Source organism: Molossus molossus, unplaced genomic scaffold, assembly GCF_014108415.1.
Source record: "Molossus molossus isolate mMolMol1 unplaced genomic scaffold, mMolMol1.p scaffold_m16_p_18, whole genome shotgun sequence".
NCBI lineage: Eukaryota > Metazoa > Chordata > Mammalia > Chiroptera > Molossidae > Molossus > Molossus molossus.
The window spans coordinates 14904513-14921805 of record NW_023425353.1 but is presented as its reverse complement, the minus strand read 5'-3'; the positions used below and the strand labels follow the sequence as shown (position 1 = coordinate 14921805).

The 17293-nt window shown below is 36.2% G+C and overlaps 1 protein-coding gene and 1 pseudogene across 2 annotated transcripts in view; one reads left to right on the top strand and one right to left on the bottom strand.

Annotated features, from left to right (window-relative positions):
- The window catches only part of CFAP20DC (CFAP20 domain containing), a 258264-nt gene that overhangs the window by 129326 nt on the left and 111645 nt on the right, over positions 1-17293 (bottom strand). For both annotated transcript variants that reach the window (XM_036267094.1, XM_036267095.1), the window contains exon 6: positions 11975-12131. In XM_036267094.1, coding sequence (XP_036122987.1) covers positions 11975-12131 — 157 coding nt within the window. The remainder of the gene's footprint in view (positions 1-11974; positions 12132-17293) is intronic.
- On the top strand, positions 11291-11376 carry LOC118633678 (annotated as a pseudogene).

Here is a 17293-nt window from a genome sequence, read left to right as displayed (position 1 = left end):
GGTATATACCCAGGAGTGAAATTGCAGGGTCATATGATAATTCTGTGTTTATGTGGTTTAGGAACAGCTGAACTGTTTTCCACAGCAGGTGAACCATTTTGGGTTCCCATTAGCAATGTGCGAGGGTTCCAGTTTCCTCACACCTTTGTCAACACTTATTTTCCATTAAAAATCATTATAGTCATCCTAGTGAGTGTAAAGTGGTGTCTCACTGTGGTTTTAATTTGCATTTCCCTAATGACTAAAGATGTTAAGCACTTTTCATGTGTTTCTCAGCCATTTGTATATCTTCTTTGGAAAAATGTTTATTCAAGTCCTTTGACAATTTTTTAAATTTTTTGAGTCTTTTTGTTGAGTTGTAAGTGTCTTTTACATATTCCAGATATCAGATTATATAAGAATATACACTCCCTATATGTAGAACCAGAATATATATTGTACTGGCCTGCTCTTATCACCTTGTCCTGATTAAATAAACAAAAGACCAACTATGAAGCTTTCAGAGGCAAACTGAGGAAGTACCAGCTGGCCTGGTACTCCTCTAAATGAATTTGTCCTCTAAGCGAATTTGTTAGTTTTTAGAACTTAGAAAATAGAGTGAATAGCAGGATGAATAGCAGGATAGATGTGTGATGACCCAGTTCACCCAGTTCCCTTCTGCCTCAGCTCCCTCCCACTTCCACTCCCTCCCGCTTATCGCCAACTGTCTCCGCTTCTGTACCTGCTGGCTCTCCCCCAAGGCCAACAAGAAAGGCCAGTTGCAGAAGTTTGTAACAAGCCCCCTATAAAATAAAAAAGTAGCTGAAAGTCGGGGCTGATCTCCGAGAACTCGGGATCAGTCGCCGGCCGACTTTGCTCTCTATTAACCTTTAATTTGGTTCTGGTGGTCTCTCGGTTCTCTCGTGCCACAACAATATCCTATCTTGCAACATTTTCTCCCACTTTATAGACTTTTCAATTTGATAGTCTCCTCCTTTGATGCACAAAAGTTTTAAGTATTAAAGTTTAATTTATCTATTTAAAAATTTTTGTTGCTGAGCTTTCAGTGTCATATTTAGGAATCCTTGGCCAAATAGAAGATCATGAAGATTTATTTTTATTTTTTTCCTATTAGCTATTTTACAGGGGTAGACAAAGTTATTAGTACATGAAACAGAGTTTATTCTTATACTATTATCAATGAATTACTGTACTATTTATATTACCACTGTAAACCTACTGTTGCCCATCCCTGTATTTAGGTCACTGATCCATTTTGAGTAAATTTTTATATATGGGGTGAGGTAGGGGTCCAATCTCATTCTTTTGCATGTACACGTTCAACTGTCCCAGAACCATTGTTGAAGAGACTGTTCTCTCTCCATTGAATGTTCTTGGCCCCTGTCAAAATTCTATTCCATTGGTTTATATATCTATCCTAATGGTTCTAAACAGTTTTGATTACTATAACTCTGAGATAAGTTTTGAAATTTAAAAGTGTGAATGCTCCAACTTTGTTATTCTTTTTCAGATTATTTTTGGTAATTTGAGTCCCTTTGAAATTTCATGTGAATTTGAGGATCAATTTTTCCATTTCTGCCAAAAAGGCCATTGAAAATTTGAGATTGTATTGATTCGTTAGATAATACTGACAGCAAAATTAAATCTTGCAATCCATAAACATGGGATGTCTTTCTACTTATTTGGGTTATCTTTATTTTAGCAATGTTTTATAGTTTTCAGTGAAAAGTCTTTCACTGCTCCTTGGTTACATTTATCCTATTTAATTATTTTGGATGTTGTTGTAAATAGAACTGTTATCCTTAGAGTTTTTGAGATATGAAGTTCTATAAGTATTTTATAATATTTAATTATAAAACTGATATTATAATTGAATAATTGAGTCTGAATATACAGATATTGATGACCCATATTTGTGGGATCTATTATTGGCTGCTGGGCACCTCTGCGATGCTGAGTAGTACCCCACTTCTTGCCCTGCAGTGGTTTGCTAGGCAAGGGTGTTTGGAGTTCGACCACCCTGCCGGAAGGAGTGGGAATGCGGCTTTAAACTGACAAGACTGGGTCTGACGTGTACTCACCTGACCTGGAGATAAAAGAGAGGTAGAAAAACACTCAACAATGTTAATTACTTACAAAAACTAAACTATTCCAGTCATTGAGAAAAGTAAACTTGTGTACTGTTGGGGAAGGAACAGTCAGTTGGAGGCTTGGCCTTGAGTTCCACCTCTGTGACCTCAACACAAGATGCCTCAGAACTAATGGGCCTGGTTTTCCTCATATGTATAATTAAGACACTGGATTAGATGACCTCTAAGGCCCTTCGCTGCTCAATGAGTCTGTTAAGGCAAGACATCAGTGATGCTAGTTTTTTTCTGTGGCCTTTGAAGGGATACTTTTCTTCACATTGTTTGATTAAAGTTTATTGAATACAGACAGTGAATGAATGAATAATTGAATGAACAAACAATTAGCCAATCCTTACTTCATTAGTTCATCAAACATTTATGACAGGTTACTGGTGCCAGGTCATGTGGGAGAAATAAAATTGTGGAGACCCAACCTATGCCCTAAAGGGTCTCTCAGTCTGAAATTATACCTTTAATTATTCTCTTCTCGCACCTCCGACCATAAAACATACACTTCCCAGTACTGAAAATTTAGAAAGAATAATGAATTGGGAGTTAGGAGACCTGTAAAGATTGTCATTGGCATAGCATCCATCCATCCATGCTTAATAGATGATCCCTTGCTCTTTTCTGTCTTTTCTTTTCTCTCCGGTCTTTCTCTTACTTATCTATATGTATATTCTGTTTTTTCAAAAATGCAGAATGATACAAGTTAGTCAATAATTCAGTCATGCAAATATCTAAAAATACCACTCCATGTTCCCTTTATAAAAAGCAATACACTAAATTAAATCAGCCTGCTTTATTACTTGTCCAGCATACGTCATTCTGAGAAAGTGAAACACTAGTTAATTGCTGTTTTAAGGTTCCAGTAATTCACTTTCTATTATATCTACTGTATAAACAGAAAACAGCAAAGGATTAGGCAGCACTTTCTAGTTTGGATGAGTTTAAAACTTTGTCAGTTTCTTATGGAACTAAACATACTCTTACCATACAAACCAACAACTGTGTTCCTTGGAATTTACCCAAATGAGCTGAAATTTTATGTCCACACAAAAGTCTGCACAAAAATGTTTATAGCAGCTTCATTCATAATTGCCAAAACCTGGAAATTTAAATAAGCCAAGGACAACACAGTACTGAGTTTAAGAAAGCATATAATACAATATTTCTTTATTGAATCCCAGAATGGAATGAAAGAAACAGGTAGAAAAGTTCCCTGTTATAAAGTCTCAACACTATGACTATTAATCTGTCTCTGCAGAAGAATAGGACCCTTCCTTTAGTAAGAAAGACAGAGAGATAGATATCCATTATTTATTGTAATGCAGATACCCTAACCACAGCCAGTCACCAAATTCTGGCATTCTTATTCCATGACATCTCTTGTATCTTTTTTTTTAATTCCTCCTCCCTTCTATCCTCCCATGAAAAGCAAGTACACTGTAGTAATTAGGAGTACAAACTCAGGTCCTACTGCCAGTGTTCAAATCCTGCTTCTACTACTTAACAGTTGTGTGACACTGGGCACATTATCTGACTTCTCTGTGCCTCAGTTTCCCTATTTGTAAAAGGAGGGTTAATAGTAACAACCTCATAGGGTTGTGTGAGCATTTAATTAAATCCATATATACTGTTTACGACAGCCACTGCTATCATCATCATCATCATCATCATCTCCACCACCGCCACCAACACCACCACCACAACCTCTATCACTTCTGCTGCCAACTTCCTTGACCAGGGACACTCAAGGTGCCCCATACTATGTTAACCTCTGCCCTCTTTTCTCTAATTGTCTTCAGAATGAACTCTTGTAGTGTTAACTTTCCTAGTGTCTATGATTACACAGTGAACCCTAAGGACAGGAACTTTGCTCTACATCTTTGTCACCCAAAGTATGCAGCCTAGTAATGCAATATTATGCTACATCATACCTTTCACCCCTGTCATGTATCATACTGAATTCTCTGTTCTTTTGACACACCAGATCCACTCATGATATCATGTCTTTAAACACATATGCTCTTTCCTCTGCCTGAAATGCTTTCTTTTCTCATTGTCCACTTTCATCACTTGGGAAACTGTTTTACGTTCAGAATGCAGCTTTTAAAGTTTGTTTCTCTTGGTCGGTATAGACCAAATACTGGTATATAGATACATATTGATCCATGAAGTCGTTTTTACTGGCTCGTGGTGAAAATGTCAATTTTTATTCTGAAATTAAGACCTTGCCCAGCAGTTTGTGTGTGCATGAGTAAATGTCCTTTTATTTAATGAAACAAGGTAACCATAGTTTTTATTTGTTTGTCTGTTTTAGTGCTCTAATTAGGCAAATTCAAATGGAAACCTTATGTTAGTGCTTAAGTTTTCCTTAACAGGTCTGAAAAATCCAAGTGCCTCCCCAAGTGGCTCTCTCAGGTGAGGGTCAGCACTCCAGACTCCCCTCTCACTGCTTGCTAAGCTCTTCAGGACATTCGCACCAGGGACTATGATCCACGTGTACACGTAAGTTTCCTGTGCGACCCTGAGCTCCTTAAAGCAGAGGTTGCGTGCTTCTCAGTGCCTGATGTATAGAAGAGATACATGTTTGGCATCCACACACTGCATTAGTTTGTCTTTTCATATATATTTTTGTATTTCATTGGATCTTTACAATAACTTTATAGTAATATTTGAGGAAACAAAGCTCAGACATGTTCAGAATACACACAAGATGACAAAGTTGGTACATGGGCACAGCAACGAACTGTGGCAACCGTATCCATACCTTTAGGCTCTATAATATCAATTTAATATAATTAATACATTTAATCAATTTAATTTAATTTAAACTAAGATGACTTGGTTTATACAATACTTTCACTGGGAATATAATAATAGTATTTATCTAACCAAGGAACAATTATTACCCTCATCCCGCTGATGAAGAAAGTGAAGTATAGAGATAAGGTGAGTACCCATACGAGGTTACGCACTCACAGCTAACTGAGGAATATGAGGTTGTACTGCACAATACCCTGAACCAGAGTATGCTTTCCCAGGTCTATTCAGACTATTTTAGGTAATCTGAGATGCCACATTCATAAAGCTTCTTTTCAGGTCTTCTGAAAACTTGAAAGAAATTGCACCAATGCTTGTTCTTAGAATCTTTTAGGTTATCCATTCACTTTAAAAATTAATTATAAAGCAAAATACATGCATTTGGTAAAAAGTTCAAATAGTATTATAAAATTATGAGAAAAAAAGAACACATCATTCCCTAACTTCTGCCCTCCTACTTCATTCACCCCCTAGTCCCAATGCAGAGGCAACTATTTTCAAGTCTTTCAACTATTAACAGTGGTTCTCAACCTTCCTAACGCCGTGACCCTTTAATACAGTTCCTCATGTTGTGGTGACCCCCAACTATAAAATTATTTTCGTTGCTACTTCATAACTGTAATTTTGCTACTGTTATATCTTAGGTGACCCCTGTGAAAGGGTCGTTTGACCCCCTCAAAGGGGTTGCGACCCACAGGTTGAGAACCGCTGAACTATACCTTCTAAATCTTCTGGTATTTACTTCTATATTTATAAACAGTAGCTTTATATTGACATTTCTGCACTAATGAGTTTCAGATAATATCTCTGACTTCTTATTTTGGAAAAAAGAGGATTTAGCAATGTTAAACTAGTACCCCACCTTCCTTCCCTTGCCACATCCTCCAAATAATATTTTTCATAATTTTGGGATAAGTTCATTATTAGTAAGTTTCTAATATTATTAAAAATTTTTTTAAAATTGTGGCACTACATACCTCTTAGAATAGCAAAAATCCCAAACACTGACACCACCAAATGCAGGTGAGGAAGGGGAGCAACAGGAACTCTCATTCACTGCTGCTGGCGGGAATGCAGAATGGTGCAGCCAAAGGAAGACAACTCTGGCAGTTTCTTATGGAACTAAACATACTCTTACCATACAAACTAGCAACTGTGTTCCTTGGACCTTACCCAAATTAGTTGAAATTTTATGTCCATGCAAAAACATGCACAAGAATGTTTATAGCAGCTTCATTCAAATTGCCAAAACTTGGAAGCAACCAATATGTCCTTCAGTAAATGACTGGATAAATAAACTGTGGTGCATCCAGACAATGAAATATTATTCAGTGCTAAAACAAAATGAGCTATAAAGCCAAAAAAAAAAAAAAGACAGGATCTTAAATGCATATTACTAAGTGAAAGAAGTCAATCTGAAGGCTATATGATGCATAATAAGCAAAACAATGGAGACAGTTAAAAGACCAATGGTTGTCAGACAGTAACTGGGAGGCAGGGATGAATAGGCAGAACACAGAAGACTTTTAGGGCAGTGAAACTATTCTGTATGATGCTATAGAGGTGGATACATGTATGTAATTATTCATTTGAAGTTCTAAGGTAAAGTATGGACTTTGGGTGATAACGATGTATTAATGTATGTTCACCAGTTCTAAGGAAGGTACCAGTCTGGTATGGGTGGTCATAGTTGGGGGTCATTGTGCATGTGTAGGGAAAAGGAGCATATTGAAACTGTACTTTCCACACAATTTTGCTGTGAATCTAGAACTTCTCACAAAAAATAAAGTCTATTAAAGACAAAGTTGTGCATTTCTGAGCCACACAAGAGATTGTGATTCCATTTCTTTTACTGTACAACTTTTTGTTTTCCTTGGAGTAGATTACTGCTTTCTCATTGCATTTTCTACATTGTTAACAATATTTCTTCCCAAATCCCTGATTAACACTGTAAAATCACAATTGATTTCATTTTCCACATTCAAACACATCATATTGTATCAGATACATACTTTTCCTGGAGACTTTCTTCCTGAAACCTTCATTTTTCTGCTAAAATCTGAACTGACTATTCTCTAGATGCATTTGTGTGTCATCCTTTGAATTCCTCTAATCATAATTCTGGAAATTCCCTTTGCTTTTCTCCTGCATGAAATAATCTGTTTCTTGGGTCCCCTATATTCCCTTTTCTTGATTTAGTCCCTAATTTTTCTGGAGAGCATCTTTCAGGTCTTTTTCTGAGAAAGGATATAAATAAATACATTTTTGAGACCTTGAATGTACTAACTTCATTGATAAACTAAATGGGTACAGAATTCTAAGTTGAAAATATTTTTTCCTTAGACTGTTGTAGGTCTAGTTTCAAGGTCTTCTATCATCTAATGTTGCTGTATGAAGTCAGGTATCATTCTTATTCCTAATCCTTTGTATGTAACTTATATTTTAAAAACAATTCTAGAAGTTTAAAGCATATTCTCTTCCTGCCCTCCCACCCCCCGCTCTAAAATTACACAATGGCAAGTCTTTTTTTCTTTTTTCTTTTCAATGAGCTAAGTCAATCAATCAATCAATCAATCTGAAAACACCTGGTCTTCAATTTTGGGAAATCTTACATTTCATCTGTTCTGTTTTCTTTTGTCTCTCATCTTAGAATCCTATTACTCTGATGATGGACCTCTTGGACTAGCTTCTAATATTTTAAATATTTCCATCTTATTTTTAGTGTTTTGGGCTTCTTTTTTTAATTTATATTTTTGGTTCTATATCTCTAGAGGAGGAAAATTCAATACAAGGTCTAATAATAGGTCTAATCTCTATCGTTTTTGTCCAGTATTTGCTCAAAACTTACCAGGCATACCAAGAGTCAAGACCAAGAGAAAAACAGGCAATAGAAACAGACCCAAGGAAATACAAATATTGAAATTATGAGCCATGGCCTTTAAAATAACTTTGGTTAATATATTTGAGAAATTAGATAACAAGATAGAAAATTTCAGCTGAGTAATGTAAACTGTAAAAAGAATCTAATAAAATTCTAGAGTCAAAAAACATAAAAACTGAAATTAAGAATGCTGAAGTATGGTCCTGGCTGGTGTGGCTCAGGTAGTTGGTTGGGCATCATCTCCTGTGCCAAGGAGTTGTCAGTTTAATTCCTGGTCAGAGCACATGCCCGGATTTTAGGCTCAAGTCCTGGGAGGGAGTGTGCAAAAGGCAGCTAATGTATGTTTCACTCTCACACTGCTGTTTCTCTCTCTCTCCCTTTCTCTCTCTCTTTAAAAAAAATAAATAATGCTTAAGTATGTATTCATTCAGCTCCTCCATAAATATCCAAAGAAATGCTTGTACAGATCCTCCAAGAGAAACATAACATGATTCTAGCAGCACTATTCAAAATTGCTTAAAATGAATAATTAAATTATGGTATACTCTATAATGGCATACTATACAGTACTGAAAACCAGCAACAACACAAATGAATCTCACAAACACAATGTTTTATGAAAGGATATATCTATCTATATATATCTATATATCTATCTATATATCTATCTCTATCTCTATCTATCTATATAGATCTATCTATCTATATGAAAGAATATGTACTAAATGATTCCATTTATATAAAGTTGAAATTAATCTATGATGTTAGGAGTTTTGATAGCATTACCTCTTGGAAGAAAAAGGAGGGTGATTATTGGGAGGGGACAAATGCAGGGCCTCTAGGATGCTTGTAGTGCTATATTTTTTATCTGAGTGGCAGTTACAAAAATGTATTCACTTTGTGGTAATTCCTCAAGCTGAACACTTGATTTGTAAATGTTTCTATATGCACATAAAAAGTTATGATAAATCTGAATAAAATATTTATTGAAGTAAAGCAAGAAAAAATTATTTTCATTTTATAGATGCAGTATCTTAACTCTGAGGAAAACATATACCTATTTTCCACCTTATCTTTTTCTTTTTCCTATTAATTTTGGTGTCTATCAACCATAATCCTGACCTACTTGTGTTCAGAAACTCACTGGTTCAGCTTCCCCAGAGAATAAATCTCTTGTTGCCTGGTCATATGAAGGTGCAGAGGGGATCTGGCGTCCTATAGCAATCTATGTAGAATTTTAGCCAATCTCCCTTTTTCTAGCCACAACCTTTTACCCTGCCTTTGGCAGTACATAGGATTGCCAATTCTTGAGCTCCTCTGAGGTTCTATATTATGAATTTCATTGAAAAATCTCTCTATAAACCCAAAAGTTTTCTCTGCTCTTCTGTCAGTTGTCAATCCTCAATCTCACAAGATTTATAAATATCTTTTGTCTGTTGTTACCTCCTCTTCATCCTGGTGGGCTTATACTTATTTTATTTTTATATTAATTCTAGTCGGCTCAAGGAAGGGTCAGTTAGATAAAAATATATATTTAATATGACAATTTTTGATTCACTTTTTCCTGACATTTATTTAAAAATATTAATCAGGTCCAACCGGTGTGGCTCAGTGGTTGAGTGTCAACCCAAGTGACAAGAGATCACCGGTTTGATTCCAGGTCAGGACACATGCCCAGGCTGTGGGCCTGATCCCCAGTGGAGGGCATGCAGGAGGCGGCCAATTGATGTTCTCTCTCATTGATGTTTCTACCTCTCTCTCTCTAAAACAAAACAAAACAAAACAAAACAAAAAACAATAAAAACATATTTTAAATAAAATAAAGTAAAATAAAAATATTAATCAGGTTATGATTCACCTCCTATGATCTGATGTAGAATGCACATATATTTCTATAATTTTTTTTTTATCCTCACCCGAGGACACTTTTTCATTTTTTGTTCAGATAGAGTGGGAGGGAGAGCGAGGAAAAGAAAGAGAGAAACATTGATGTGATAGAACCATAACGAGTGGTTGCCACTCACACGACCCCAACCAGGGCCAGGGCAAACCGCAACCAAGGTATGTGCCCTTAGTGGAAACTGAACCCTGGACTCTCTGGTCCGCAGGCCAGTGCTCCAACCACTGAGCCAAACTGGCCAGGGCTATTTCTATAAATCTGAGGTTTCTTATTAGCTGGGTGCTATTTTCTAAAAAATTAAATCTTTCACTTTTTCATAGACTTTAAGTGGTACGTAAGATAAGTGGCCATACTTTCTGGCTTGTGATTTCACTGGGAGCTGCTGTTAATGCACTGTTGTGTTTTATTATCAAGTAAAATTTATAGGGACAGTATCCTGTTCCACGGAGTGAACCACACAAGGATTTCTCAGACACTCATTTAGACGGAACACAAGTCTAAAGTCTACATACAAACTTCTAAGAAATCACCTTTGGCATCTTATGTGCAGGCCTGTTTACTGGACTTCTAGAATAATTGGTTTTGTTAAAAATAATCCCGAATGAAAATCAAAAGGAAATGTCAGTATTCTCTAAAAACTTTCAGTTGTTTAAGACTATTTTAGCAGGAGAGTTTGTGTCGCCATATGAATTCTAGATGGCTCACTTACCTGCAGAGTATATTTATCAATCAGAAAAAGATTAATGTATATGTTTCCAGTGCCTCTAGGAATATTATGAGGACTAATTTAACCATCTTTCTACTTTAACATAATCATTAGAAAATTAATACACTAATATAATTTCTCCAAAATAACTTCAAGAAATGAAAACAGAGTAATAAGGTAGTATAATGGACAAATGTAGAGCATTTTGGATGTCCAATATCTTTTGAATCATCCTAATTTGTTGATTTTGCTACACAAGTGCTCTCTCCCTAGTCAGGAATCAGATGTTAGCTTTGCCAGCCTTTCCTTGTGGCATGTGACCTAGGCTCTACAAATCAGACACAACTATGCCAGACTTTGCTTAGTAGAGAGAAACATAAAGAAGAAGAAATCCACTTTGGTGATAGTGGCAGGGAAGAAGATATCCAACTTTCAGGAGCAGCAGTAATAGATGGTCTGGAGTCTACAGTCCAGGATTATGGTGTGAATTATCAAGTCCTTGCCCACAGGCAATAGCTACTGTTCTTAGAATAGTATTCTGGCAGGGACTGGGTGTATTCTTGGCTGTAGCTTCTAAGCCTGACAGTCTGGATCTTCTTGACATTCTATGAACCAGCTAATTTCCTTGAATACATCCTTTTTTTTTTTTCAACTACCTAGAGAGAATTCTATTGCTTACAACTAAAATCTCTGACTAATTCAGATGGTATTACTATTGAAAAAAGAAATATAATCACAAAAATAAAAAATATATATATCTTTTGACATTCAGCTACAATAAAAATAAACGTGATCCAAGTAAAGAATGATATATGCTACAACATGGATGAACCATGAGAGCTTATGCTATACTCTGGTTTCTCTTCAGATCGCATAAACCTTTCGCCTTTTACTAAAGATTTCCGTGGAGAGGAACAATTCTGAGTTTTTATTCCCAGAGATGTGGAAGTGGGGTACAGACTGATAATCTCCAGAAGAGGGGGTGGGGGGGGAGATAAATCACAGAACTTATATGCATGTACGCATGAACAATGGTCATGGACAGCAAAGCTGTGGATAGGGTGGGGAGGGGGGGAGGGGGGAATCAGTGGGGGGAAAAGGAGAAACATCTGTAACAAAAATAAATTAATTAAAAAAAAAAAAAAAGAACTTATGCTAAGTGAAATAAGCCAATTACAGAGAGACACATATTATATAATTCTACTTATATGAGGTATTTAAAATAGTCAAATTCATGGAAACAAACAGTTGCCAGGATTGGGGGAGGGAGAAATGGGGAGTTACTAATCAACGCCCATAAAGTTTCTGTGAAGATGAATAAGCTCTATAGGCCTGCTGCACAATGTACAGATAGTCAACAGTTACTTATTGTATACTTAAAATTTTTTTAAAGGTAGATCTCATATTAAGTATGCTTTCCACAATAAAATAAAATTTATAACACCACTACCCTGGACTTATACTCTCCAAAGACATGTCTAACTTTGAAAACACTGGAGAATTAAAAAATCTCAACAGCAGCTTGAACATACCGTCTTTATCAGCCGTGTCTGGAGGCTTAGACTTCAAAGTGAAGATCTTCCGCAGCTTGCAGTTAGCTGAGACAATAATTCCGTCCAGTGACTGGAAAACTGCTCCCTTGAATATTTCACTGGTAAATGCCACCAAGTCAATGCATAGGTTGCACCACTAAAATAAAGGAAAAAAAATAAGTACTTTCTATAATCACATAAATGAACAAGCCATCTGTATGTGGAAAGTCCAGAGAGTTGAGGCAGTTATCTGGATCAAGCAGTCCCATAACAATTTTCCTCTTTAGGCAAATATATCTCTGTTTTGGCTCCAATTTTCTTAAGAACTGCCTTGGTTCTTCCAAAGAAATGATCATAATCTAAAGTATATACTGGTCATCTGACTACAGAGTTCCCATCATGAGACAAGGCTTTGACAACTTTGGGGAAGAACTCTAGATCTGTAGGCAGTATGCTAGTGGGAAGCTAAATGCAGGTGCATTAGACCACTTAAATCTTGAAAATCAGAGAGTAGTAGCTAATTGCTCCTTCAAGGTGACTTAATTTGATCCCAACTTGTCACTTAAAAAAAAAGCACGAATGAAATTAGAAGCTGGGTTTAAATTGTGGCCAGTGATGTCTACTTATAACCAATTAACCTATTGTGTAGAAACAGATTCTTCTAAGGAATTTGTAATTATGCCTGGTATTTGCTAGTTCTTAAAGTACTCTTGCAGGAACTAATTTCTGCCTATTAAACAATTAGACTCCTCAATACTTCATCAAATGAATTCTTTGAATGGTCTGACAGAGTTAAAGAAAAAGAGAAAATAATCATTTAGTAAGAAATTAAGAAATATTTAAGACTGCAGAAATAAGCAAGAAAAATAATTTTTAAAATTAAAAGAAAAGTAGTATTTAAAATTGTGCTTCTTTTAAAATATCAACCTCTTTCATTATTTGTTTAGAAATACAGTTTACATAGGTCCATTTTATTAATCCATAAAATCAAAAGCTGTATTCATTGATAACGAAAATAAAATTTAATTTTTTAAGGCAAATTCTATTTAGCAATAATTTTAATATGGAGGAAAAGATGAGGGTGCTTCCACAGTAGAAAAGTAAAAGAGATTGCAGTAAATTATTGATTAAATACGTGCAAATTATTTTCTTTGTAGATATCTCAAAAGAAAAATTCCCAGGCTGTGGGGATGCTCTGGTCTTTTGGGGAAAAGAAACCTGGAGTAATAAAAAGTAGGAAGTAGGACTGAATGTGATATAATAATGAGACTGGTTGACCAGCAGGATGGTGAGCTCTGGGGAGGTGTAGGAAGCAATATGAGATGGGCCAGAGAGGCTAGGTTTTGGAGGAGCTGGAACATGCGGAAGAAAACCTTGGGTTCCAGAGGGTCAAGTGTCACTGTGGTCCTTGAAAGAGAAAGTGACAAAAACAGAGTATTGGGAAGTCTGGACTAAACCTGATGCAGAAATGTTTTGGGGTGGTAGAGGGGATCTGTGGGGGAAAGCTGAGTTAGAGTGAAGACAAACTGAGGCACAGAAAGACTAGTTTCTGTCAGTCATACAAGCATAAAGGAAGGCTAGCATAGGAAGTGGAATGTAAGGGACACGTCCAGTAGGCATGTCTTAGGGTGAAACACCATACCTTGGAAAAATCCAGATTATAAGGATGAAGGCCTTAGGGTTTCCAGCTATCCAATAATAATTATTAACATTTTTATTACATTAGCAATATTATTGTTATAAATGTGGTTCTTATTCCTGAAAGACTTAACATTATGCCCTAATTTCAATCATTCATCTGGTTTGTCCCATCAGTAATTGCATTCATCCATCTTTTCCTACAGGTGCTAAGCACTTATCAGGTGTTAAGACACTGGGCATGGCTCCATGGATACAGAAATGAATAAGACAGTGCTTCCAGTCTGGAAAGGGAGGCAGACATCTGGATTCTATTACATAGTTAGTACAGATGGGGCTCCAGGTAGGAGGGTAGAGAGGTTCAGAAAAAACTTCCTTTAAAGAACATTTAAAAACCATATCATTATATTATTATATGCACATACAGGGTGGGGCAAAAGTAGTATACACTTTACAATTTGATTATTCATTCTGTTTTTAGACATTTGGGTTATTTAAGATTTTGGCTTTTATGAATAAAGCTATTGTGAAATTCCCACACTAGTCTTTCTGTGTATGCATACTTTCATTTCCTTGGATATAAACCAAGAAGAATTGTTGAATCAACAGGTAATGTTTAACTTTAGAAATTCCAGAGGAATTTCCAAAGTAGTTTTGCCATATTCTGTTTCCACTGGAAATATGATAATTGCTTTACATTTCACCAATATTTAGAATTTCCTGTCTCTTTTATTTTAGCCATTCTAGTGGGTGAAGCAGTGGTAACTACTTGTAATTTGAATTTCCTTAACTGGTGGTGTAGTGCTCTTTTTCATAAGCTTATTTGACCAGTGCTTTGTTCAATTTTTTTTGCCTTTTAAAAAAAGTATGTCTTTTTATTATACAATTGTGGGATATATTCTGGATACAAGTCTTTTGTCAGATAACTGTACTAGAAATATTTTCTCTCACTCTCTGTGGCTTGCTTATTTATTTTCCTAAAAATGTCTTTTTGATGAGCAGTTTTAATTTTTTTGAAGCCCATTTAGTCAATTTTTAAATTAAGGTTAATGCTTTCTGAGTCCCAGGAAATCTCTTAAAGTACTGTAGCTTTATATTTTTAGTATTCATTTATACCTATGATTCATCTTAAATTAATTTTTATGAATGGTGTAAAGTAGGGGTTGAGGTTCAGTTTTTTGGGTGTTTTTTGTATATGAAAGTTCAGATGTTCTAGTTTTCAGAATAGAGAGCCCAGAAATAATCCCACACCTATATGGTTAATTAATATATGACAAAGGGGTTACGAATATACAATGGGGTAAAAATAGTCTAGTCAATAAATGATGTTGTGACTATTGCACAGGTACATGCAAAAAAATGAAACTAGACCACCTAATTACACCATATACAGTTGTAAACTCAAAATGGGTTAAAGACTTAAATGTTAGACTCCAAACAATAAAAATCCTAGAAGAAAACAGGCAGTAAACTCTCTTGAAATTTCTCTTGGCAGTATTATTTTCTGATATATCTCCTTGGGCAAGGGAAACAAAAGGAAATATTAACAAATAGAACTACATTAAACTAAAAAGTTTTTGCATAGCAAAGAAAACTTTAGACTAAACGAAAGACAGCCTACAAAATGGGAGAAGATACTTGTCAATGATACATCTGATAAGGGGTTAATATCCAAAATTTATAAATAACTTGTACAACTCAACACACATAGAGAAAACAAACAATCCAATTAAAAACTAGGCAGAGTTCAGCAGAGCCTGGGCTGGGACCTGTGCACCCCAGCAGAGCCCCAGAGGGTGACCCATGCTCCCCAGCAGAGCCCCGGTGGGGACCCGCATGCCCTAGAAGTGTCCCAGCGGGACCCGTGCCCAAGAGCAGCGCCTACCACAACAGACCAATACCAACCACCAGTTGTCAATCCTCCAGGAAAGCAGTGCTCAACCTGTGGGTTGTGACTCCTTTGGGGGTCAAACGACCCTTTCACAGGGGTCGCCTAAGACCATTGGAAAACACATATTTCTGATGGCGATTCATAACAGTAGCAAAATTACAGTTACGAAGTAGCAACAAAAATAATTTTATGGCTAGGGGTCACCACAAAATGAGGAACTGTATTAAAGGGTCACGGCACTAGGAAGGTTGAGAATCACTGCTCCAGGACCCACAGTAGGCAAGAGGCGCCACACACCAAAACAGTCTAGGCGGCACAGCAGCATTATTTGATACACACCAACTTGCCTACACATCCCAACATCCCTCACACGGCCTAGAACTACCAGACTGCTAAAATGGGAAAACAAAGAAACAATACCAAAATGAAAGAAAAGGAGGACACCCTGGCTGGTTTGGCACAGTGGCTGGAGCGTCGGCCTGTGGACCAGAGAGTCCTGGGTTCAGTTCTCACTAGAGGCACATATCAAAAAAAAAAAAAAGAAAGAAAGAAAGAAAGAAAGAAAGAAAGAAAGAAAGAAAGAAAGAAAGAAAGAAAAGGAGGAATCACCAGAAAAGGAACTACATGAAATGGAAGAAAGCAATTTGTCAGATAAAGAATTCAAAGCAATGATTTTAAGGATGCTCAAATAATTTAGTGAGAACTACAAGAAACTTAATGAGAATTATAAAGAGCTCAGTGGGAACTAAATCAACTTAAAAAAAGAGGTAAAAGCTATGAACAAAAATCAAGAGGCAATAAAGAATGACATAACTAATATGAAAAATACCTTAGAAGGATTCAATAGTAGATTAGAAGAAGCTGAAGACTGAATCAGCGAGTTAGAAGACAAGGCAGAAAAAAAAATGCCCAAATTGAGCAGCAAATGGGGAAAAAATTAAAAAGCAGGAGGGTTTAATGGAGCTTTGGGGCAATACAAAACGTAACAACATTCGCATCATAGGGGTATCAGAAGGAGAAGAATCAGAGAAAGGCATAGAGAACCTGTTTGAAGAAATAACAACAGAAAATTTCCCCCAATTTGGTGACGGAAAAAGTCACACAAGTCCAGGAAACACAGAGAGTCCCAAGCAAGATAAACCCCCAAACACCCACAGCTAGACACATCATAATTAAAATGGCAAACATTAAAGACAAAGAAAAATCTTAAAGGAGGCAAGAGAGAGACAGAAAGTTACCTACAAGGAAGCTCCCAATAGACTGTCAGCTGATTTCTCAATAGAAACACTGCAGGCCAGAAGGAACTGGCATAAAGTATACAAAGTAATGAAAGGCAAGGGTCTGAATCCAAGACTACTCTATCCAGCAAGGCTATTGTTCAATATTGAAGGTGAAAAAAAGAGCTTCACAGACAAAAAAACAAAAAAGCTAAAAAAATTTACCACCACCAAACCAGCACTGCAAGAAATGCTAAAAAGACTGCTGTAAGAAGGAGAAGAACTATATAGAAAGAGAGGAACACAGGAATAAAATAAAAATGGCAACTAATAAATAACTCTCAATAATAACTTCAAATATAAGCGGATTAATATCTCCAATCAAAAGCTGACTGAATATATATATATGTTGTCTACAAGAGAGTCACCTCACAACAAAAGACTCACACAGGATTAAAGTGAAGGGATGGAAAAAAAATTTCCCGGCAAATGGAAATCAAAAGAAAAAAAAGTTGGTATAGCAATACTCATATCTAATAAGATAAACTTCAAAATGAGGGCAATAATAAGACA